The following is a 23,358-nucleotide window of genomic DNA, read 5'->3' on the forward strand; positions in this document are numbered from 1 at the left end:
ATAAATAAATGCACCGAAAGTTCACAAAACTAGAAACACGATAAGCTATATCATATTATTTATAACTGACCATATATTTTTTAATTAATTTATGAAATCTTAATTTAGAGCCTATGACGTCACGCCATTAAAAACGACGAGAAGAGACCGATGACGTCATTCTCTCTGTGACAGATATATCGAAATAACCTCAGAATTAATGTTTTGTTTATTTGCTTCTGTGAAGTTCTGTGTGTTAATTGCATTTAAGTGATACAACTGCTAAAGAATTACGGAGAAAGGATTTATGAAAGCTTATAGTTCCAATCTGCCAAGAGTAGACTCTTCTATGGTCGCTCAATTCTTTGCCAATAACCAAGATTTTTCAGCGGAACGTGGATGAACAGTTTATTTGGAGCACTAATGGTCGTATTTCCAGTCTCGCACAACACAAACCTTGTAGACATTCATTTAATTTAAGTTTTTTGAAAAAGCATCAAATCTTTTTGAACGCGGACACAAACATAACCTCAATATAAATAAACACAAACTTTACGTTTCTTTGCACCGTTTCATTTTTCCGCGTACACAACTCAAAACATTTGAGGTATTTTATTTTTGTGCAAATGTATAAAAATAATTTATATGTATAAAATATTATAGTTTTTGTAGCTATTTTATAAAAATACATTATAAAAATTAAGAAATCCATTAGTTGGTACGTTAGTTTTTTCTCGTTAGATGTGCTTTAAAATGTAAAGGAATGAACAGAGAACGTTGACGTCACAGTCACGTGATCTAGCGTTTTCCGAGCAATATTCTAAGAGAAATAGAAAAAAATGTAATACATAAAAAATAAAAAGATTTGAGACGAAAAATGAAAGAGAGGGTGATCTTAAAATTATTTAGAAGCTATCTAAATAGATTTCCGAAAATTGGAAACAACCCTATTGGGCCTATAGTTTCATTTTTATCGTTATTAAGTTGCAGGCAATAAATCATCGTCAAGATGCGGCCGCGATAATACTGATCTTACACATCGATAAATTGGGAATAGCGTGCGTGAATATATGTTCCGTCATTTCTAATTACGTGGGTTGTGAGGTAACTGTTTTTTCTTCCTGTCTGAAACAGCGTTTTTATACGTATTAGTCGTAGGTGTTATTAGGTACAGCACCTACTCGGTTCTTAATAGCTCTATGCAGGTAATTAGTAAGCCCAGTAAATAGGCAGGTGGTAGACCGATGAGAATTGGTAAGATGTTATTGTGCATTTCTAGATGATAGAGACGTTTTTGTGCACCCTGACATAGTATTGGGCACTTACACATAGAAACATACGTCGTGGTAGCTATGTAGGTAGGTACGACTTTATTTTCCAATACAGCTTCAGAAAGAAGGTCATAAAACTTCACCAAAACCAATTCGCGAATAGTGTCAGTAAGTACATCCAATGGACCCTTTCCAACAGATTAAAAAGTTCAAATCAAATTCTTTCCTTCGGCCGTGCTTCAGCAATTTTCCGTCTACAAAATATTGTTGTTTGTTTCCATTACTTTCTGTCGAAGTCTGCGTGCAACGCAGGGGATACACACCGGCTTGGGGCGGCCGCTCGTAAAATTGCAACTGACTTGGGGGAGACGTCTCAAGACGCTCGTGCATTCTTAGGATTATAGTATATGTTGGGAGTTTAGAAGGTGGAGATAAGCCAGGGACAAATATATAGGTACGTAAAAATACTTTAGGAGTATTTTCTGTGTATATGCACCTGTTAATCCCAATCTCCCCATAATTAAAGAGGCTACAAGTCTGTTTATCTAACTTCAGGTAAATGGGTGCATGTAAGACGAAACGTAGGTACCTATTTGATGAAGAATATAAAAACAGCTACCATTACGTCCACGTGCCTAATGGCCGAGGAAGAAATAAGGTCCAAAAATACTACCTACTAAAAATAAATATTTTCATTAGGTTTGAAAAAGCGGACACCATTAGCTAAATTAAATCTCAAACACCAAGATGACAGGTAATCCATTACACAACTGTCTAAAAATATTCCATATACTATGTGATCAAGGAATCAACCCGGACTTACAGCGCGCTGGGGTGCCAGGGTCATAAAACTACTTCCCCCAACATTGTGAGGCTGTATGCCGCGACACCATTCACTTTCCGCACACATACTTCAATCGAAATAGAAAATTTTAAACTTTGATGCCCACTTTGTAGCCCTAACTTCGTCGTACAGCAATTGTATTCCACGTATTGTGGGCACTTTACGAGTCAAGAACTATTCTTTTAAAGGGCACTTGGGAAAAATACCCGATACCCCCATATTTGTGTTTAAACGCCACAGCTGTTACAAAATGTTCTGTGTAAATGTTCTGTGTTCCGAGATTTTTCTTAAGTAAAAAGAAAAGTAAGAATGTATCAGCTGCTTTCTTTCCGCACAAAATCCGTTTTATCAACAGAAGGAAATAGAGGATATTTTGATTTCGCTACGTAGACGGCAGGTTTCCAACTTGTTAGGTACTTTATGGAATGTTACTTTGGGATCCGATATTTCTGAAACGTTCCTGTATCTTTGTACAAGCAACAAGTGCAAACATTTGAATCCCATTTTAAACAGTTTCATAAACAAGGGATTTAAGGTACCTACGTTAAGGCATAATTGTTAATCTCACATGGCTGCATCAGAACTGGGCACAACTTGTACGAGTATTATGCGAGTTCATTAATAATTTTCTGAAAACACCTCAGAAGTCAACGCGGTGGAGTGGTGAAACGGCACTCGGCAGCCTATCAATTGTGATAGAGTTTCTACTGCAGACGTGGTCCACCCTAAAATAAACCGTCATAAATCGAATCAATTTGTCAAGAATAGAATCTTTCATAAAAATACTGAAAGTGTCTGCAGCTATATGAAGGGTTTGAACAATTCATTTTTCCTCTTCCCTGATTAATGTCGTTCCGACTTTTTGCCTCCTCCTATTTCAATGAAAAATTTCCCCAGAGACCGGACTCGTAATTTTCAGGGAACTGAAATTACAGTTAATTGGCCAATGTTTACGCGAACCAAAGTGGTTTGATGTTTTTTAAAAGCCACTGTTGCATTGCAATGGAAAATGTTTATTTAAAAGTGGAAAATGAATATCTAGTATTCCCTGTGTACTTACAAATGCACCTAGAAAGAAGACTTACTACTAACCATAATGTGTTATAGATACAATACGTGTAATGAAAACAATATGATTTTTTATTCAACTGCAAAAAGGATGTATTTTTTATGATAATTTGGATAAGTTTCGGCTTGTAAAATAATACAAACCTGCTTTTCTACTGAGGACGACTATTGAAGGATTTGTTTGTAAATTGGTGAACTAAGCTTATAATTATCAACTTTGCTGGCTAAAAACTTTATCAACAGAAACATGAGCTCTATTTCTATTACGATAACGAGCATGTTTAACTATGCAATGGATATATTGCGTATAATTTACAGCATAAGCAGTGACATGAGCAAGTTAATTGCTGCGAAGCGTCACAGCAAGCTGCTACCATTTAATGTATCACATATCTTGCGATGTTAAGTAGCTGCACGTTAATTATAACATATAACATGCACATTAACAGTCAACAAGCTATAAAATAATCATATGAGATGAAAATCATAAACATGTGTCCTATTAATAGAAAACAATAATATTTAATGGTATGAATGCTTTAGATAACCCAATATCACATTAGGTACTATTGTGAGGTACAAATTAATGAGTTTCTTGACCATCCTTCTCTAAGAATCTTCATTTCGAAATGAGAACGTGCGTCAAAGGCAATGTCTAGATTTTATAAACTAGAGTTTACGTCTATGGCACTGCTTATGTACCTACCTATGTGATATTGTGTATTAGTATTACATGAGATACAAAAGTGATTGCTCTTAGTAAACTAACTTACAATACCTAAATTGTAAACTAAGTGCCTTATAGATACGTACCTGAGTGAAACTTGTGTACGGATAGGTAATTGCTATAGGGAATAGGTAAGATCGTAGTAATTCAAATGGAACGACACACTTAACACTTGCATAATTTATTGATGAAAGCGATCGAATACATTAATTCAACACTCATGGGAAAATTCTAAGTGACTATCACGTATTTACATATCACTTTGCTATAACATGATTCCGAACTACTGGATTATATATTATCAACGAGCTTCTGCTAGCGGCTTCACCCGCGAGGTGTGTTGATAAAAAGTAGCCTATGTGTTAATCCAGGGTCTCACTTATCTACATACCAAATTTCAACCAAATCGTTACAGCAGTTTTTGCGTGAAAGAATAACAATCATACCTCCATATATTCTCACAAACTTTCCATTTATGATATTAGTAGGATATACCAAGTCTGCTGTTAGAAGAAAAACTATTTACCAACATGAGAAAAGGTGAAACCTCATTTTAAAGGCACTCAGGAAAGTCATTCTTTATTATAAAAATGCTCTAAAATAACTTGGACAAAAAAGCAAACGCCCGTACCATCTAAATAATTCGGCAAAATTAAGATAATTCAGAAAATAAGTAGATATGATGATCGGATAGGTATGAGTTGATCAGGTGTAATAAATGGAAACCGTACCCCCAACCATTATAATTATCCACAGAATAATCACACGCTGTATATGCAAAGTAATTATATGGTTTGAAATATGTTATTTCTTACTATCAAGCCTCTAATGAAGTGGACAGCCTACCATCTTACGATCCCTGGTGCAAACTCGTTGTAGTAAGAACCGATCACAGCTTGGAACCGTTCTTTAATTACATCTCGCCGCGGTAATTAGCCAAGATTTGTATTTAATGAACCGCGTTAGTAAGTTTTCTAAAAGCTAATATGTGTTTAATTGCTGGAGAGATAAGATAACTTTTATGATGCGATAAATTTGTTTTTATGTTTGTATGTTTTTAATAAGCAGGCGCTAGATTCGTTTTGAGTGAAGTTTTGTTTTATTTTTAGAGTGTTTAAAGCTTGTTTTGGAATGGGTTTAGAATTGAACATAGATATCAGTCGTAAGCGTCTGTTAACGACTAAGAAATGATATTTTTATCGGTACGTTAACTATGTGTTTATTGATTATGCAATATTTCACAATGTTTGTAAGGCCAATGACCAAAACATTTTATTTTAAAGGCTAAATAAGACTTCAGGTAATTTAAATTGAATTTCAGCCAGTATACAGGATTTTATGATATTTACTGTACCTAAGTACTATGGTGATGTACCTACTGGGTTCATAAAATTATTATTTTTCGATTATTCATTTGTATATTATTTACGTTTTTAAATATAACATAAAAAATATATAAAAATATTATTATTATTAAACCAAGTTTCATCCAAGCACAGCAGGTACTTACAGTTACGGTATGCCCCTGAACACAGAAATTATAATAATGTCATCATCATAACTTTTATGCGATAATGACCAATGTTTTAAACTTTATGAACACTGTTATTCATTTAAATTAACCTTTAGATAAGCAGTGCAATAATGAGTCATAGCCCGATATCGTTATATCGTTACGTTTAACGTACGATGAAAGTTTGGACAAAAAAATTACTTGAATAAAGAAATCATTATTGAGGTTCTCATAATATTGGCAAACAGTGTAAAATAATAAAACACATGATTTTGAATTTATGATAACTATCACCAAAGGAATAACGGTTTTGTTTCATATTAAGCAAAATAATGTCGCGCGCGCATCTTGATGGGCGATATTAATAGTGCCAAAGTGAAATGAAAATCCACAAGATTTCCGTATTCAAAATAATTGTTGCCATAAATTAAAAACTATTCTGACGTTTGTGGCCCTCTTTCACGCTTGTTTATTTTTTTTTTCGTCGGGCCTACATCGTTGAATGACATAAAAAGTATTTAATAGGCCCGTAGCCACCTCTATGGTTCCACACTCGTCTATTCACATTCAAATAATTATAAAAGTGTCATTTTTAATTATGAACGGTTTTGTCGGTCTGTCTGTGCTCTATTTGGAGCACGTGTTTAGGAATACCTAAACAGTTTTTATTTTTTACCGACTGTTAATATCCGTCGGTTTTGTGGATGTAATAGCTTCGTGTTTATTTGTATTTATTTTTAAGTTGATGAGCGTAGAAATGAGATTGCTTTTTGTAATTGGAAGATAATTACACTTATGATATTTTTTAGATTACATTCGTATATCCTGTTGTAGGTACCAGCAACTTTAAAACCTATTTGGAATGTCATAAATACAATTGGGCATTTATAGCTCCATTGAATTGCATAGATATGTTTTATATGGCATTCAATAAAAAAGTTAACGCACTTCATAAAAGTTCACCTAACTGCAGTACATTAATCGTACGTTCCACCTCTTTCCAACAGAGAACACGAACAACTCAGAAAAAATAAATAAACGCTCACCCAAAAACAAATAAAAGCTACAAACACGACCACGAAGTTTGGCACATAAACAAACTTTTTCTAAACCCATAAGTAGTTTATCATCAAGCAGCATCCGTACAAGGAAAACGCGAGAAAACGCTTCAGGAAAAGACCGCTCGTTACAATGATTTATGTTCCCATACAAAAAAGATGCTACAGCGAGCTAAGTGTTAAGGACCTCGTTTTAGTGGTCGGAAAACTACAACGCTGAATGCGAAACTGGTAAACGCCAGTTTTTACGACCTCACAAATTGTAGCCGTGAAACACGTAAAAATAATACGATCACTTTATTTTGGGAGTCGTTAAAAATAGGCACATGTAATAAAATAGTAAATATTTCCTTTTATTGCAAAAACTAATCCTCAATTATTTAGCAAGCGAGCTTCTGTAGCCTGTTATAATATCCAGTCAATACACCAACAACAATTGTAATATGAAAGTTATTGTAATAAAGATACTAAGGCGATGGTTAGGCTATAACAAAACAATGTAACGTAACAAGATATTGGTGCCAGTATTAAGTTAGACAGACTTCATGTAGTTTGCGGTTGATACTCTACTTTGTATATCAACATTATTGTAAGGAAGCACATCACGGGCATCCCTTAGGAATTTAAACATAAAAGCCTTGAATCTGTAGAACAAACGACACCACACAATCGACCCAATTAACGTAACCAGATACAAAGAGCCTATCTAAATTTGCAAGGAAACGAAACCAACTCAGTTCTCCACTTCTTTCAGCGATATCGTTAGATTATAATTCCCCCTTACATTTGCCACTCCATTTGGAGTCATTTGTATGTGCGGGACACACCCGTTCCTAGGAAACTTTCCCTTACCAAAAAGCCTTCGTCAAGTTTCTCAAAGTGGTTCGTGATTGTGTTACCGATGCGGACGCAGACTCTAATAATATAACCAAAGTTTCATTATATTGCTTTACACAAAACTTCCTGGAGTTCTCTGTGAATTGTTTCGAGAAGACAAAGAGGGTATGAGCAAAAAAGTTTCTTTTTTTTGAGCAAAGAAAAGGGGAAGACGAAGAACGATCTATTCTGGTCTGTTATAACTTACTTTTATAAGACTTCTTTTGTTTATTTACACTTAATATTAGACGTTTTTATTTATCTTCGGAAGCAATGAAAACTTTATTTCTTCGTAATTTGTAAGAAAAGGCATTTTAAAAATTCTGTGCAATAAGTTTAGCAGTGAACAAAGTCTGTATACCAGTGATTTTTGATTGAGCGTTTAAAAAAACAAATCGGGCATGCCGTAAATCATTCAATCTGGTAATAAAATCCAATAAACTGTTCATTTTTGTGTCGGAATTTATATTGTGCGCCATTCCAGTGAAACGAAGCGTACGTAACTGAACACGGGTGCTGAAAACATCCAGGTGTGTATCCATTTAAAATCCTCTTTGATGGCCAGTCACTATTTGCAATAAAAGTTGTCATACTTTGTTCAAAGAACCATCTACCCTAGCTATATAGTATACAATCTCTAATATACCTACATATTCTACAGTAGATTTTCGGAATCGTACACGCAAATAAAAATTATTACTACTGCTATTAGTTTAACTAACATTCAAAAACTTGGATGATTATTACCTGGTGAGAGATACTACTGCTGACTAGGCTAAATAATTCCGACTTCTTCAATTTCCCTGCTTGTTCATATAGGAACCTACGTAAAATAATCGAGTGAAATCAGCATCTAGATCATCTATAGATATGCCAAACAGTTTAAACGAATATTCTTTCCTATACACACCATTGCAAATAATGAGTCTACACCACGTTGCAGTCTTTCCACAAATCCCTGCACCTATCCCCAACGCATATATTCCTTAGTCCCAATTCGGCTGTTACTATTTTATGGCTGCCATTTTGTAGGTTGAAGCCTCCCTGACGCTTGGGTCAGTTATAAAGTTCCTCTTTGTTTCAACGTTTTACTACGAGTCTTGGATAGGCACACCGATACCACTAACAACGGTTTTATGATAAGGGAGATAAACACAAGCTTTTTGTGGTGTGTGTAATTTTATGTGTGGTATTACTCTTTTTATGGTGGATGCATTGAAAATTTTTGTAATTTGTTTGTTTACTTTATGTTTAGGTTAAAGAGTTTTGAATTCGATATAATTTAACTTTTTAACGTACGTTTGTATCCATTTTGCATGACTGGCACAATGGAGAGGCTAATGCAATGCACATCGGTATTAATTAGACATATTCTTTGGAGAATTCAAATTTTACTTCCTAATCAAACAACAAACAAATGAATTTATCTTTAACATCACAAAAACCGGCATGCACAATTACCACTCGTACCTTCCTATCACAAATCCGTCTAATGACACCGAAGCGCGAAGGTCCGTGTTTAATCAAACATCTATCAACGGATGACCGAGCCGCGCTTACAGCAAAACAAACGAGCAAATTAGTCTCTACCCGGTCCCCGACAGATCCTGATTGATGGATGGCCCCAAGTCTTATACAATTAGCTTCTCAGCAAATCCCCCGCCTCTGTCAACGTTTTATGGGAAGATTAAAACCGCTTTGGTGATGGCGAGATGCGAGTTTGATATGACAAGCCATAAGAACTTGCTGTAGAACTTTGTTTGACCGAAATTGCGTACGTTGGTGAGTTTTTGTTAAAAAAAGTTTGTTACGCTACAGTTTACTTTGGATAACTCAAAACTGCTAGACGACGAAAAAATATTAAAAATTCCTTCTTATGTTCGCTTCTGTGAAATGTATTTATATGAAATCATAAATGGCCACGACCGACAAAAATAAAACCACCTAAAACTGAGGAAAAGACAAATTCTTGATTTTATTGTCTTTTCAAGAGCCAAAATTAGTCAAAATTCTTGAAGACAATAAAGTTTAATAGGCCTACTGTCATTATATTCGAAGCAAAATCAACAAATCAAACTGCACTATAAAACACAAACTATAAAGACGGATTACGTACCTATAAGACTCGCATCAGGAAGTTCAATGTTCTGATAGCACAGTTCAATAACAAAGCCGTGAATGGACTAAAAATATCTACAAAGAATTGGGTTAATGACTCCTTTCAATACTATCGGCCCTCGTCTAAACGTCTCTATGAAAGCTACCCTCACAGACGCACAACTCTGATAGTGTAAACATTTTTTATGTAGGAACCAAACGTTAAAACAATCCCGGACGCTCCTTACCTACTTGGGTATTTAAAACATAAGAAATATTTTTGCCCTATTTCGTTACTGACTCAGAGTTTCGCAAGAGAATATTTAAAGTAAACTTCCTTATACGAAGAATTCGATACAACTCTAAAATGCTTTTAAAGTGCTGTAATCAAACACGCTATGCATTTTGTTACGCGATAGCATAGATTAATAAAGCAATTTCATAGTCGTTTGTTTTTATATAGCCAGATCGACGTAATGTTTTCCTATGAAAGTCGTTAAGCCTGTCCCGTTTGAAGAAAAATGAAAAATTATTCGCGTTTCTTAGCATAATTTAATTTTTTACCGAGCGTCCTAAGAAAATAATTCCATTACTGAAGCAATTTCCTTTTACTGCCAACGATTTAACCTTACCGTCGCGAAGTACCTAATGCTGGTAACAACATAGCTTTGAGAGCTGGAAACTCTTTCGAATTTACCTTTAGTATCGCGAAAGTCCTTTCGCAAAATTCTATTTGCGTTTCATTTTAAAGTGCAGGCGATATTGAACTTTACACCTTCGTGATAGAGTTTAATTACTTGGACATATTTTTGTGAGGTGGCAAATATATGTTAGGTGGAAGGTATTATTGGAAATTCCTGAACGTTCGGAACGTTCGGCTGATATGGAACGTAGACGATAGTTGGACTGCGATTGGAGGGAACTCCTGTCTCGGACGTGAAGGCTTCCGCTGCGTGACGCGGCATTCTGTTTTGTTTCACAAAATAAAGTGTATCAAGAAAATCTCACAGCTTTTCATTCGTATAACGTCGGAGAGAACTGCTTGTGTCAGAAAATTTTCCACAATATATTTGTGAAACATTTATTTTGTCTGAATATAAAGGAAATGTCGGAACAAATAAATATGTCCATTAGGTACGGACACAAAAGCTCAGTGGAATAAGCTGTGCTATAGTATACGCGTTTCTATTATACCATCGATCACGCCTGTAGGTACTTAATCCAAATGCGATAGGGTAGATCTTATCCCACCCAAAACAAAAATGTGAAAGACTGCCAAGTTCGATAATATGGGAATGCTTCGCCTATAAAAGAAGTGAGATCTGAATAAGTACCAAGTTCCATACACGTACCTCAGTTAAAAATAGTTACTTTTTAATGATGTTACTTGGCAAGTTTTCATACACCTTGTTATAAACCTACTAAACGCAATGAATCAAGTATTTAATTTTCTATTAAAACTTGCCAAGTAATCATCATTAAAAAGTAACTATTTTTAACTGAGGTATGTGTATGGAACTTGGTACTTATTCAGATCTCACTTCTTTTATAGGCGAAGCATACCCATATTATCGAACTTGGCAGTCTTTCACATTTTTGTTTTGGGTGGGATTTCATTTATTTTTGTAAGGTTGTTTATTTTATTTTTTTCTTATGCTGAAGTTAGTTAAAGAAATGTCTCATTTATACTATTTTTTAGATTTTTTAATATGCACCATGTTTCTTACAAAGAAATGAACTAGATTAACTAAATGGACTAGATTTACCAACTGACTGACATGACATGTTATCATATATTATGTTCGTGGATCAAAGTTACACATTCGTTATTTTCGAAAGTGATTCACACTTGGCCGTTTTCAGATTTTTACTTTACTTTGACTAAATACAAACCTTTGTACCATTCGAAGATATATTATATAAATATAGATAAATTTAGTTCGTTTTAGTTCCTTAGGGGTATAAATTTACACCGGGTATAAAACACCTTCATTATTTTGAAACCGACTCACACTTGGCCATTTTCAGATTTTTTCCTTTACCTTGACATAAAGACCTACCTCCATGCCAAATTTCAAGTCAATACGACCATTGGAAGTGGTCTAGGTTTTTGATGAGTGAGTCAGTGAATAAGTGAATAAGTGTATAGTAAAAATAGCGATTTTCTGACGTCAATATCTCAAGACCTACAATAGGTATATTAATGAAATTTTGTATTTTAGATAAGTGAAGGGGTCTCAACAGATACTAGAAATTTGATATGCGTAAATAAAATAGATTTTGAGTTACAGGGGGGTCGAATTTGGCCCGAAATGGTTCGTGTAATATAACCCACGGCCGGTGTGTCGCTTTTTTTGCTCGAACTTGGCGGACACACTGCCGTGTGTCTAGATCGGCATTAATCGGGTGCATTTCCACTCATGGACTGAAAATGAAAACATTCCAACGGAAAACCAATTAAGACGAGCTTAGCGGTCCTGTATGCGGTATTACAGGACCACATAGATGTCATGGCATTTCTATCATTTGCTATTGTGATTTTAAGATCATCAAATAATTTAACCAAACCAAATTGGATATTCTAGCAAGTAGCATGCTGAAAAATTACTTTTTTACGCTTTCATTAATGTTAATAATCTATAAAAACTTGAACCCACTAAATTACGTCTTAAAATTTTCAAAAGCCAGCTAATGATTCCATAACAAACTAATTCCCGCACTTTACCATTTCCGCAAATTAGTAATTTAATATTCACAACTCGGAAGGCATCCCAGTAATCGCGGTACACAAACGAACTTATAGTTAAGTAGAAACTCGCATAAAACAAAGTGTCAGTTATTACATTAATAAGGGAGGGCGGCAAAAACCCTACCCTTTTTTGTTTATCCCTCGCTACTTCCTCTTTGTCTCTTTGATGAAATATATAAACGTAAATATTCCGGGCGTTGTCTATGCTTTTTATTTCGCGCCGTGTTTGTCGTAATGCCAGTTTACAAATGTATGAATGTGGAACGTCGGCTTCCTTTTTTGAACGTGTAAATATTTTTATGAAATTCTGACTGGCTTTTGGTGAAGTGAAGGTTTAGAGTATCTACCTTATTTAGGTAAAGCTTTATATTTTTGAGACTTTGAAACTCCTTTTTGCTCAAGATTATGTAGAACTGGGATTACAGAAACAAACGTGAATTTATGTAGATGTAACAGGATATAATGCATTTGTTACTGAATTAAATGACTAAACAATAATTTATTTCCAAAGTTGGTATCCGGAACAAGTGGCCGGCATCAAATATCACAGCGGACTGGTATTTAACCAAAACACTTTAACAAAACATTTGAACTATAACACTGTAATTTATAGCTTCACTAAATAGCGAGTTGCGAAATCACAACGTTTGTTGGGAATTCAACTAATGGTATTGTTTGCCTTATTTATAACTGATTATATTAATTTATAAACTTGATACCTACGTAGGTAATAACATTTTAATGATGCAATCAATTAACGAAGGTTAAGAGGTAATTAAAAATATTAGTTATCCTGCTAACTCGTTCAATTATTTTTCATTTGTATAAAAATATAAATTTTAACTCAAAAATCTACATTAAAGACGCAAAAGGAAAAACACACATCGGCCAGTTCGAGATAAACCAAGATAGGTACTTATCACTAGCTTACGATCTACCTACTTCTAAAATATAGATTGCATTTTTCTGGCTGTATATCGTACTAAGGGTTTTTATTTCTTCGCACATCGACGTCAGTTGACCATTGGGCACTGGGCAGTGGATTCCCCTGATTTATAGCCGAGGCGAGCGATGCTCAGGAAAAGCGAGGCGCTCATCCAAGCTGTTTCTCTTTATATAAGTATCTTTATGTATTTGCAACACGTTTTTCGTCATCAAAGAGGTTTTTATTGATACTTTTGGATAAGACCTTTATCTGAATAAGTGTTTTTTTGGGTCTCGGGTCGGTCTGGATATTAGGGACACTAGAAACTAGGTTCTGTAATCAATTACCATTCTGGCTGATTGGGAGCTGGCTGGCTGATCATAAAATCTGGGTCCTACAGATTTATTCCAGTCATTTAATTCCTAAATATTTCATCAAATCATATTTAACTGTTACTGAAGCTATACTTTTTCTAAATGAACGTGCTTGCACAGGCTTCATGTCAATTAAATATTTTTTTGAGTAAGTTAATAACTGTTATTCACCCAAAAAAAAAACTGAGAATCCGACATAATATCATGATACATATGGGATACCATTAAAAGGGATGAAAATCCACTCGCCCTCTAAACTTTCCTTACCAACTCATATTTATCAACCCGAACAGAATCAACCTTGGTTAAAATCAACTTTAACAAGAGCGGCTGAATATAATACAATATAATTCAGATAATAATAAACCACTGGTTTCCAATATACGAACGACAATGTATTCTGGGATTGACGGGCGTGAAATTAACATCAACGAAAATTTGAACGAAAAGGACGTGATGTAAATTCTATATTACTCTCCATTTGATGTCACGAGGTATATTTTATGCGGAGTACGTTGATTGTGTTTTACTGGTACCTTTGTGAACGTATTCTATGCGTTTTAATTTTTAAGGTGTGCAAATACATGTACATTGATATGGATTTACTTATTTTATAAACTGTTATTATAAAATGTAGCCGATATCAGATATATGTATATAATTTTTTAACATGTGAAATTGTTTAACAAAATACGGCCGGCGGCCTGATGCCGCCGGGCTGTGCCGCCGGCATCAGCGGCTTTGGTGTGTAGACACCTTTAGGTATTCCAAAAAGATTATAATTCCTACATTTTGTTGAAGGTAGTTAAATAATTTATAAAGGCTGGCACTATTTAAAGATTCTTAAGTTAAACAACTTATAAATTCAATTTTTATTTTGCCTAGATATGAAACCAGCTTTCACTATTTCTCGGAAAAATAAAAGATGGAATAAGGCCAGCTCAAAAAATCGATCACTATAAATAATGTCCGAAATCTGTTCAGACGAGGTGCATGTCATCCTTTGCATATTGAAAGACTCGGTGGCGGGAAATTGGTTATTTAATAACGTGCTGGCATTGGGCCAGCTATTTGTCACTGTGTCTACAGGATGGGTTTAAAAGTTCCTATGAAGATGTGGAAGAAATGACGGATTTTGGAAAATATTCTTAAGTTACCCTTAGAAAAATAGCGTTTACCCAATGTGTACAAAAAAGTGTTATAAGAATAATTTGGAATACTTTGTAAGCCATGTTCAAAAATACAGTTCATAAGTTTTTGCTTTTGTTATATAGGCATACAGCCTTTTTGTACTTTTAGGCTAGTTTTGCTTTGTTTGAATCTATTCGTTTGCAGAGTTCAAGGTCAAGTTATTTGCATAATTATAATATGACCTACTAAAACCACACATAAGCAGGTTAAAAATTCACATATCGGCAAAAAAAAGGAAATATTGCAATAAAACAACTTAACATCTCATTGATTTGCATTTAATTATACATTATAGTGCTCCTATTTATACAGCTTCTCTACTATAATTACTTATTTATACAGATTGTTTTACATAATATACATAAGCCAAGGAACTATTAATATTCATTAAAATCTTAGCAAATACTCATTGACCATATCTTTGAATACATTTTCGAAAGCAATAATCTTTATAATTATTTATGATATTACAAAATCCTCAAAACCAAATTATAAAAGTTACCTATTTTTTTAATGTCCTTTAAACTAAAGTAACATTTAAATTGTCATTGTAATATTTGAGCATCAAGCCCATAACCTAATTCTTACCTTTACAATGAATATACAAGCCGCTAAGGGTGCCTAACTTCATACATTTTATTGCTGTTTATATACATTTAATGTTTTCCTTACCTTTGACAAAAAACTGCCATAAATATAACAAACAAGAATATAAAAAAATCACATTTTTACTTTACAAATAAAAGCGAGTAGGCATGTGTGTTTGTCATCTCAACTTAAACATTCTCTCAAATAGATAGACTAAATGTAGGAAGTTATATTTGAAATACAATCATGCCTTAACTAGTGCAGACGTGACTACTTACGCATCACTATATTATGTATCTTAGAGTAGAGCATTTGTACAGTAAACATAAACGACAAACATCCTCAAATGTACTCTAATTACTAATGAGTTAATAGCTATTCAAACAGGTATTGTTGGGTTTCTAGATTCGATTGCAAATCACGCTCGACGCATTGATACGAACGTTGTTGACGAAGACATACCGATGTTACTAATTTTATTGAAAAAACTAGCCGTTTTCCAGCGGTTTCACCCGCGTCCCGTTGGAAGAGCTATATTCTATTCTTTAAATTCCGTAAAGAGGTAGAATATAAGCCTACGTTACGCGGGAAGAGTGTAGCTTTCCAACAGTAAAAGAATTTTTCAAATTGGATCAGTACTGTCAAAGCCTTTACAAACAAACAAAAAATGTTTAGTCTTTATAATATTAGTATAGATATAAAAAGTATGTAGCATAGACGCACTATATCATGTCAGGTGCCTGACATCAATACTAATCAAATAAGGAAAAGCGCTATTGTTTTCGTCGACAATTAGTTTCCTACATCCAGATATGGGTACCAAATCAATGTGTCACTTTGGCACGCAGCCCATTAGAAAAGAGGTTTGTTAAAGACTTGAACATTACTTAACTTTAAGTATATTTATAACGCTTTCTATGACTCATGAAGTATTGAAACGGCTAATGATGATGTTAACCTACTATTTGAGGATAATGTCAGTTTGGTACCTACTAATAGTGACATTAGGCGAGACGGTTCCTTACCGCTTAGTCATCCTAGTAAAGGGGTTCCCCTACCCTGGGTGCCTACTGCATACAAAGGGACAAAGGATATTACTACGATAAATAAGCATTAACTTTGGTTTCCTTAAATCAAATCATAGAAGAGCAAACGAACGAAAACTTTATTGGTAATCTTTGAAGAAAGTAAGGTTATAAGAAGTTGTATTTTTGGTACAGTCAGCCATTATTTGTAGTGTACTAGAAGACTCAGGATAACAATTATATATCGATAATTCATTCTTAATTAGCATTAACTTAGAAATCAATATCTAGAAGCACCACATTTGCTCATATTCCGATTCTCACACAACAAATTTTCTTCATCAGAAGTTCCACTTTTTACATCAAGTTTCAGAGCTGTCTTGCAGTCTCTTTACCTTGTTCACTTCCACCATTTTATCGCACTAGACGTATATTTCCACTTCAAAGTTCAGAGGATGATGTCTCTGACTCTTCATTCTCACTGTGACGTAAGAGTATCCTACGCCACCATCGGTGATGTTGGCACTGGCGTGGGAGAAGTCATTGTCTATGGCTGCTACTCCCTGCAGAGAATAAGAAGAGATAAATTATTATGATATCCACAAAATAAGAAAAAAACCTGCTGCGCCAACCTCAAATAAAGAATTGGGATGAGCGCAGAAGGATGATGACATGAAATAAGTGGTAAACTTGAGCAATCTAGTCCAATCATAGTTAATGATTTTTTATGATATTTATGCCACTATACTAACGCACTATACCAACTACTCGTGCACCCGAATAAAAAGTATCCTTCCTCGAAACAGAAATATCTTATACAGAAAGAACTTCTCAAGTTGGTCCAATAGTTCCTAAGATTCGTCAGTTCGTCAATCACCTAGTATTTACGAAACGAGAAGTCACGAACATTTTTCTATATTCATACATTATTAAGAATAATGTTTTCTTGTTTCTTAGCAACATTAATTACGTTGTTATTTTATTTGCGCCTCAGAACAATGGTTAGCCTTATTACTTTTTATATTGCTGACTTCATCACTCGACCGCAAGCCGGTATGGTTTCTTCTAATTTTGTCTTTCAAAATATGTATATGGAATTTTATAACCACATTTTATCAACGAGATACTCAAAGAACCTAAAATGGCACAGCGGTAACTAAAATTATTGTAAACAAAGCGCTGTTTACAAAAATATTTGTTTTCTTTCCTAGCTGATAGGTAATTGTTTTTTTGTTTTGATAGTCATTTGTTTATGAACTAGCGCATTATACCTACCCGGTTTCTTGTGATAACAATTTTAATATTTACTAAATTAATTATGACTCCTTCTGTTTGTGTTTAGATATTCTATTCTTAGAAAATCATTAGGTTTATTCTAGGTACCTTATTCATGGTGTATTTTGTGAATGATTTCATTTGCATGCAGGAATCTGTCCTCTAAGATTCTACCTACTTGCTTATGCAGAATTGAACGGCCCACTAATTTAAATGCAAAACCATAAAATCGAATTCATCAACATAAAATTTTAACTAACTAAGAATATCTTAAGCATCCTTGACCCAAAGATGCGATCAAGGAAGATATTACGAAAGAATGTTCCACACAAAAATGTATAAAATCATCTAAATTGATTTTATTACAACATGTTTGGTATGTTAGTAAAGTTATCATGATTCACGGTAGTTTTTGTACTGCTTACGTAGTGTAAACATTGCTCTTTAAATAAGGTAAAATTGTAAAGCGAGTCGCATTGACGTAGATCGGTCAAGGTACAATTTAACGCCATTAATGAGAAATGTGAAATATTCTAGAATGTCAAAAGTATTCGTAAGTAAATTCAATAAATATTTGGGGCATTAATTTAATTATTAGCAGTGACTTGTCAGGGTTAAAACTTGTTTATTTATTTATTCAAATTAAAATTAAAAGTCATGTTGATTCTAATTCTAATGTATTTCAATTATTTTACTTTTACATGAATTGTAAACAGATATTAAATTATCAAAAATATTGTGTAACTATTGCTCATTGCCAATTTATTTTTATTCATTCAATTTAATACAACACTTAATATTTATATTTTTGGTATAACAACAAGTAACTAAGTTCTTACCTTTATCGTTCTCTTTTCTGGATCGGTATACGTTAAAGTCTGTATTCTCTTTTTGAAGGGTATCGCAAAATCTTTGACTCTCTGGTGGAACACCATCTTCCTGTGTACAGTATCGCCGATAATCATGTCTGAACACAACACAAACACGCACAACAAACACGACAATATTAATAGCGAGAGAACAAAACGCATTTCGAATTTATTTCACATAGTTGCACAAGTGAGTATAGCTTATGCGACTGTGCGGCGACGAATGAGATAACCTCTGCCGGTCGATAAACGAGCGACCACACAATAACAACTTCACTCCGCTCCTAATTTACACTCTTTTGCTAAAATACCGCGAGCACTGCGTTTAAATGAGTGAACCTGTTCCCAAATGATGTTTGACTGATCAACTGTTAAAGTGACCATTCCTCTAGGTCATTTAAAAGTTTGTTTATCCAGTCAGTAGTTTTGATTTAGACACAATAGTGCATATTGTTCTCGCCGTTTGGTATGTTAATATTTACGATGATTAATTATTTATTTATTTTCAGCGTTTGTTAAAAGCGTTAGGAATTATTTGGCTGTTGACCATATTCATGAAAAATGATTTGTAATAAATATTTTGGGCGCTCGTCGTTTATTGCCGAAAAATCCCCAAAAATTTAATAACTAAAGGACGTCATCTTTGAGTGTTCTTAACAATAGCTCCTTATACATCGTTTTCGTAGCATGAAAAGTTCACAAAAAATTAATGAACAAAACCAGATCCTGATTTATTTTCCATGAAAACACGGCGTGGCTATTTTTCTTCCATGTCGACAAGACGATCAATCTTGTCGTCACTCGGAACTTTGACAAGAAAATTTGAAAAACTTTCCGTTTTGACACGAAGTATGCAATTTTCATTATATACCCTCTTATAGTAAAGTTTAAATAGGTTTCGAAAAGTTTCGCCTTGGATTTATAATTGCAATTTAACGCGTCAAGCTGGGATCGGTCCCATCGGTTAATCGGTTAAAAACGTCGGATTGTGGTAGTATAATTACTATTTCGCCTCAATGTTTATATCATTAAGCTGTGGAATGGATAGGACTCACCATTTTGACATTTAAATTACGTGTTCATGGAATGATATTAAAACCTTTTATGGACAAACTGCTCGCACTGAGGTTTGTGACGTTAACCAACCAGGAAAGATGGAGAAAGGAATTCACTGACTCAGTAAATTCCTCAATTCATAAAATGCTCATAGCAGTTTATGTATAAATATCAGAAACAAAAATACAAAGGATTTTTCACCGAACCATGCATAAGTAGTTTTTGTATTATTTTAGGCAGTGCCTTCGTCGTTGTTCATTATTTCGTTCTAAAAACAAAATAGAAATTTGATCAAAGTTTATAAAATCCAATTTCACCTTAACTGAAAATAACCTGATTAACCAACATTTTTACGAAAAACGATCGCAGACAAATTGTGAATAATAAACTGTTTCCCGTTCGGTACAGCGAGCGAAGGCACCCGCTACAATTGATGCACGGTTCATTTTGAATAATAACCGGTAAGGGTTAAATAATTGCTCTAATTTAGATTAATTGCTCATCTGTCCGCCCTTGCACGTGGGCGAGTAATTCTGGTGAAAATATAAAGGTACGCAGTTGTTTTCATAAATCAAATTTATTCACAATTTTATGGGGCATTGTGTTAATCGAAATAACTTGTTTGGATCAGTTTTGACGTGAGGTGTATGAGTGGGCGGTTCACGAAATAACTTTAGTTGATGGTATAATTTGTTATGAGATTGACGGGCGTGTTTTGCGTAAATTAACCTCTAACTGCAAATTACCAGGCAAAAATATTTCTGCATTTAAAACCCTAAATGTCTTAAAACAACGTGAGTCCAAAAAGTGAATGTATTATATTTTAAATAAGTAACATTTATCTAAATCTAGTAGAAAATATGTACTGAAGATAATATTATAGACTTTAGTATGTTTATGATTGTATTGAGAAATAGGCGGGCGGCGCCTTGGTTACGTGATCCATCGTAAGTTCGATTCCCATATCAAAGCAAATATTTGGATGGATGTTTGTAAATGTAATGGAGCACGTCTCAAGACATTCTTTGTTAGAAAAACTGGTACCCATCGTATTGTAGGTATTGATCAAATAAAAACAAATGTTTTATTATGTTTACTTGTTTATATGAACGAAAGTAATAAAATATGGTGAGAAATAATGTTCCCGAATTTAAAATAGAAAAACGATGGTTCCAGATTTTCAATTACTTTAATAAACGATGCTGAAAAATATTTATTGATACCTACCATCTTCAAAATAAGGGAATGATTTTTATCAAAATTAATCCCATATACACCATAAATAAAAGCCCGAAAAAGCCCTTCATACCTTACGATTTATTATTTAAACTTTATGCAAACTACTTAGGTATAACGCCGGACTTAATGCCATAGGCATTCTTTCCAGTTAAACTTTAGGTGATAAAGTATACCTACTGTCACTTCTTATACTCTGTACCGTAAATAGAAAAATGAATAATAAACAAAAATGAAATCCAACCTTTTCAAACTTACCGTCACAAAACCTAGAAGCAGTAGGTAGTTTATTACATATTCATGTAGAAACTATTACCCGTTGTCTAAAGCGATGCTGGCTGTTCCATAAGCGAGGGTTTTCCAAGGATTTCCACCCTCATAACTGATTCTATCGATATAGCTTCTGAGAATCGTCTGTGGTATTACTACAATATTTATGTTTATTGTTATTCGTAGATACGTTGTTTTGTATTGTGTCTAGATGGTCTAGGTGCTTGGTTATTCTTTGCTTGTAAGATGTGGTCAATTTTGTTCGTATTGGGTGAAGTTTCATAGAATATTTGAACCCAGAAATATAATAAAGTTACCTATATGATTATTTAGTGTACCTTCAGAATACTACTGTTAGAATTCTGTCATATTTTAGTAGATGTTTTATTCTCAAATACCTTTACATTTGAATGCCTCTAGCATGCGCAGTAAAGTTTTGTTTATACATTTTACCTATCAAAGTTATTAGCAGTGTTACTTTTATTAGCTGTAAACTTATGTGCTGTATCAAACACAAAATAGCATCTAAAAGATGGTTAAAATATTAATTTAGTACGCTAAAAATCAAGACACATATAGCATAAAAAATAAAATATCACAAACCGAAATCAAACAACACTAACACAGTTTTCTATAAAGCAACAGTCTACAACCAGCAAAACAACTACCGCGAACGAACGATACAGATAGTGCGGGGAAAATCCCGGTTAAAATCAGAAAATCCCAACTGTAAATAAAGAGGGTGAATAAACGAATGCCGACGCGACTAGTGCCTGAACGATTCTTTTTTCATTGCACCCTGATATATTCCGACAATCCCGAAGATTTGAATCTCTTTTTTTAAATATACTGTGGCTTTTGGTCTGGTTTACGTAACTAATACTTTTTAAGGTTGTGGGAGTGTTGAGGATTTTGTATGGAGGTAAATATTTTTTTGTTCATCTTTTTTGTTTTACTACTTGCCAGAACTGATGGCTACTTTTCACATTAAGGAAAGGAAAGGCAACATGTTCAATAGAAAGAAGAGGAATTGGGCAGGAGAATAATGAGCTAAAATAACAATAGCACTCTTTAACATTATATTTATACTTTTAACTTCCCTTGATGAAAAATAAAAAATCACAGTGGGTTCATGAATGAAAGAACTGATTAATTCCATTCAGCTGAAGTTTTAATTTAATTCGTTCAGATACAGTACAAAACAAATGAACGTTTTCATTCATTCGTGAAAATTAAAAGGATTATTTTGCCTTTCATACAATTAAGAGTGCTCGAATGCTTACGTAGTGTCGATGGAAGATTATTTCAGTTTTACGCACAGAACTTTCATGCAGGCGATATAAATATTTTTGGTTTTTCGATGAAAATTATGAAAGTATGGTTTTATAATATTAAAAAAATACCAACGGAACTCTGTCTGGTAGTGCCCAGCGACTGATATGGGTGAAAGCTTGGTGGTTGGATCAATGGTTCTTGTTTGGATCAAGAGTAGTAGGTATAAGTTCCTCTGCAATATGGTGGAATACTGGAGCATAAAAAAATGATTGATTAAAGAGATCAAAGCCATCATTCAAAGTCGGAATTATGATAAGGCTTTCGATTCCGTTTGTATAGCTAATGGAATCTGCAAACAGGAATACGATAGAATCAGCTAATGATATTCACCTTCTCGGAAAATTGCTTCCTTTATCCACACACGTCGTGCGTTTACTGGGAATTTAGGCGAGCAATCCGTGAGCGAGGGCGTTGCCATAGCAACCAGACGAAGGCTCATGTGGGCTCCAAAACTTTAAATTGTATTATCATGCGCCGAACATAATATATTTGAAGACATGTGTGGAAGACATCAATCTTGATTGGAATAGGAAAAGGAGTACGTATCCCTTTGTGAAATATTTGAAAGTTTTTTTTATATAGTTTTGCCCGAGTCCATGCCTGGATCAGCTGTATTTAGTGGGTGTATGAAAGCGACGGCCCAGAAACGAAGATGTCCCCCAGCAAAGCGGAAATATGCCTAGGCCTTAATAGAAAAATCAAAAGACCCCTTTTTATCGTCACAAAAGATACCAACATAGCAATTTTATCTAAAACATAAAAACTCTTGAACGTTCCATCAAAAATTAGAATAATTCGATCAATTTATGCAGCGAGACCCTTTTTAATCCTGACTGAAAATCCGATACAGCCGGGAACCTCCCATCTAAGGACGGAACGAGAAAATCTCCATTTCGTTTCACGTTCCATTGCCCTTTCACAACCATTTTATCGTTAGCCTTAGACTTGAAGTTGAGGAAATGGCGTATTGGAACGTATAAAAAGACCTAAGTATATATTTTTTTAATACTTAAGTAGGATCCCCTAATATTC

The 23,358-nt window shown here is 34.2% G+C and overlaps 1 protein-coding gene across 1 annotated transcript; it reads right to left on the reverse strand.

Moving 5' to 3' along the window:
* Positions 1-14,934: 14,934 nt before the first annotated feature.
* LOC110375654 (uncharacterized) lies at positions 14,935-18,729 on the reverse strand. Its single transcript, XM_021333863.3, has 2 exons — positions 18,400-18,729; positions 14,935-16,848 (listed from the first exon to the last, which is right to left on the reverse strand). The coding sequence occupies exons 1-2, from the start codon at positions 18,589-18,591 to the stop codon at positions 16,708-16,710; spliced, it is 333 nt and encodes a 110-aa protein (XP_021189538.2). The 5' UTR covers positions 18,592-18,729; the 3' UTR covers positions 14,935-16,707.
* Between the last annotated feature and the right edge of the window lie 4,629 nt (positions 18,730-23,358).

The sequence above is a fragment of the Helicoverpa armigera genome, chromosome 14 (genome assembly GCF_030705265.1).
Source record: "Helicoverpa armigera isolate CAAS_96S chromosome 14, ASM3070526v1, whole genome shotgun sequence".
NCBI lineage: Eukaryota > Metazoa > Arthropoda > Insecta > Lepidoptera > Noctuidae > Helicoverpa > Helicoverpa armigera.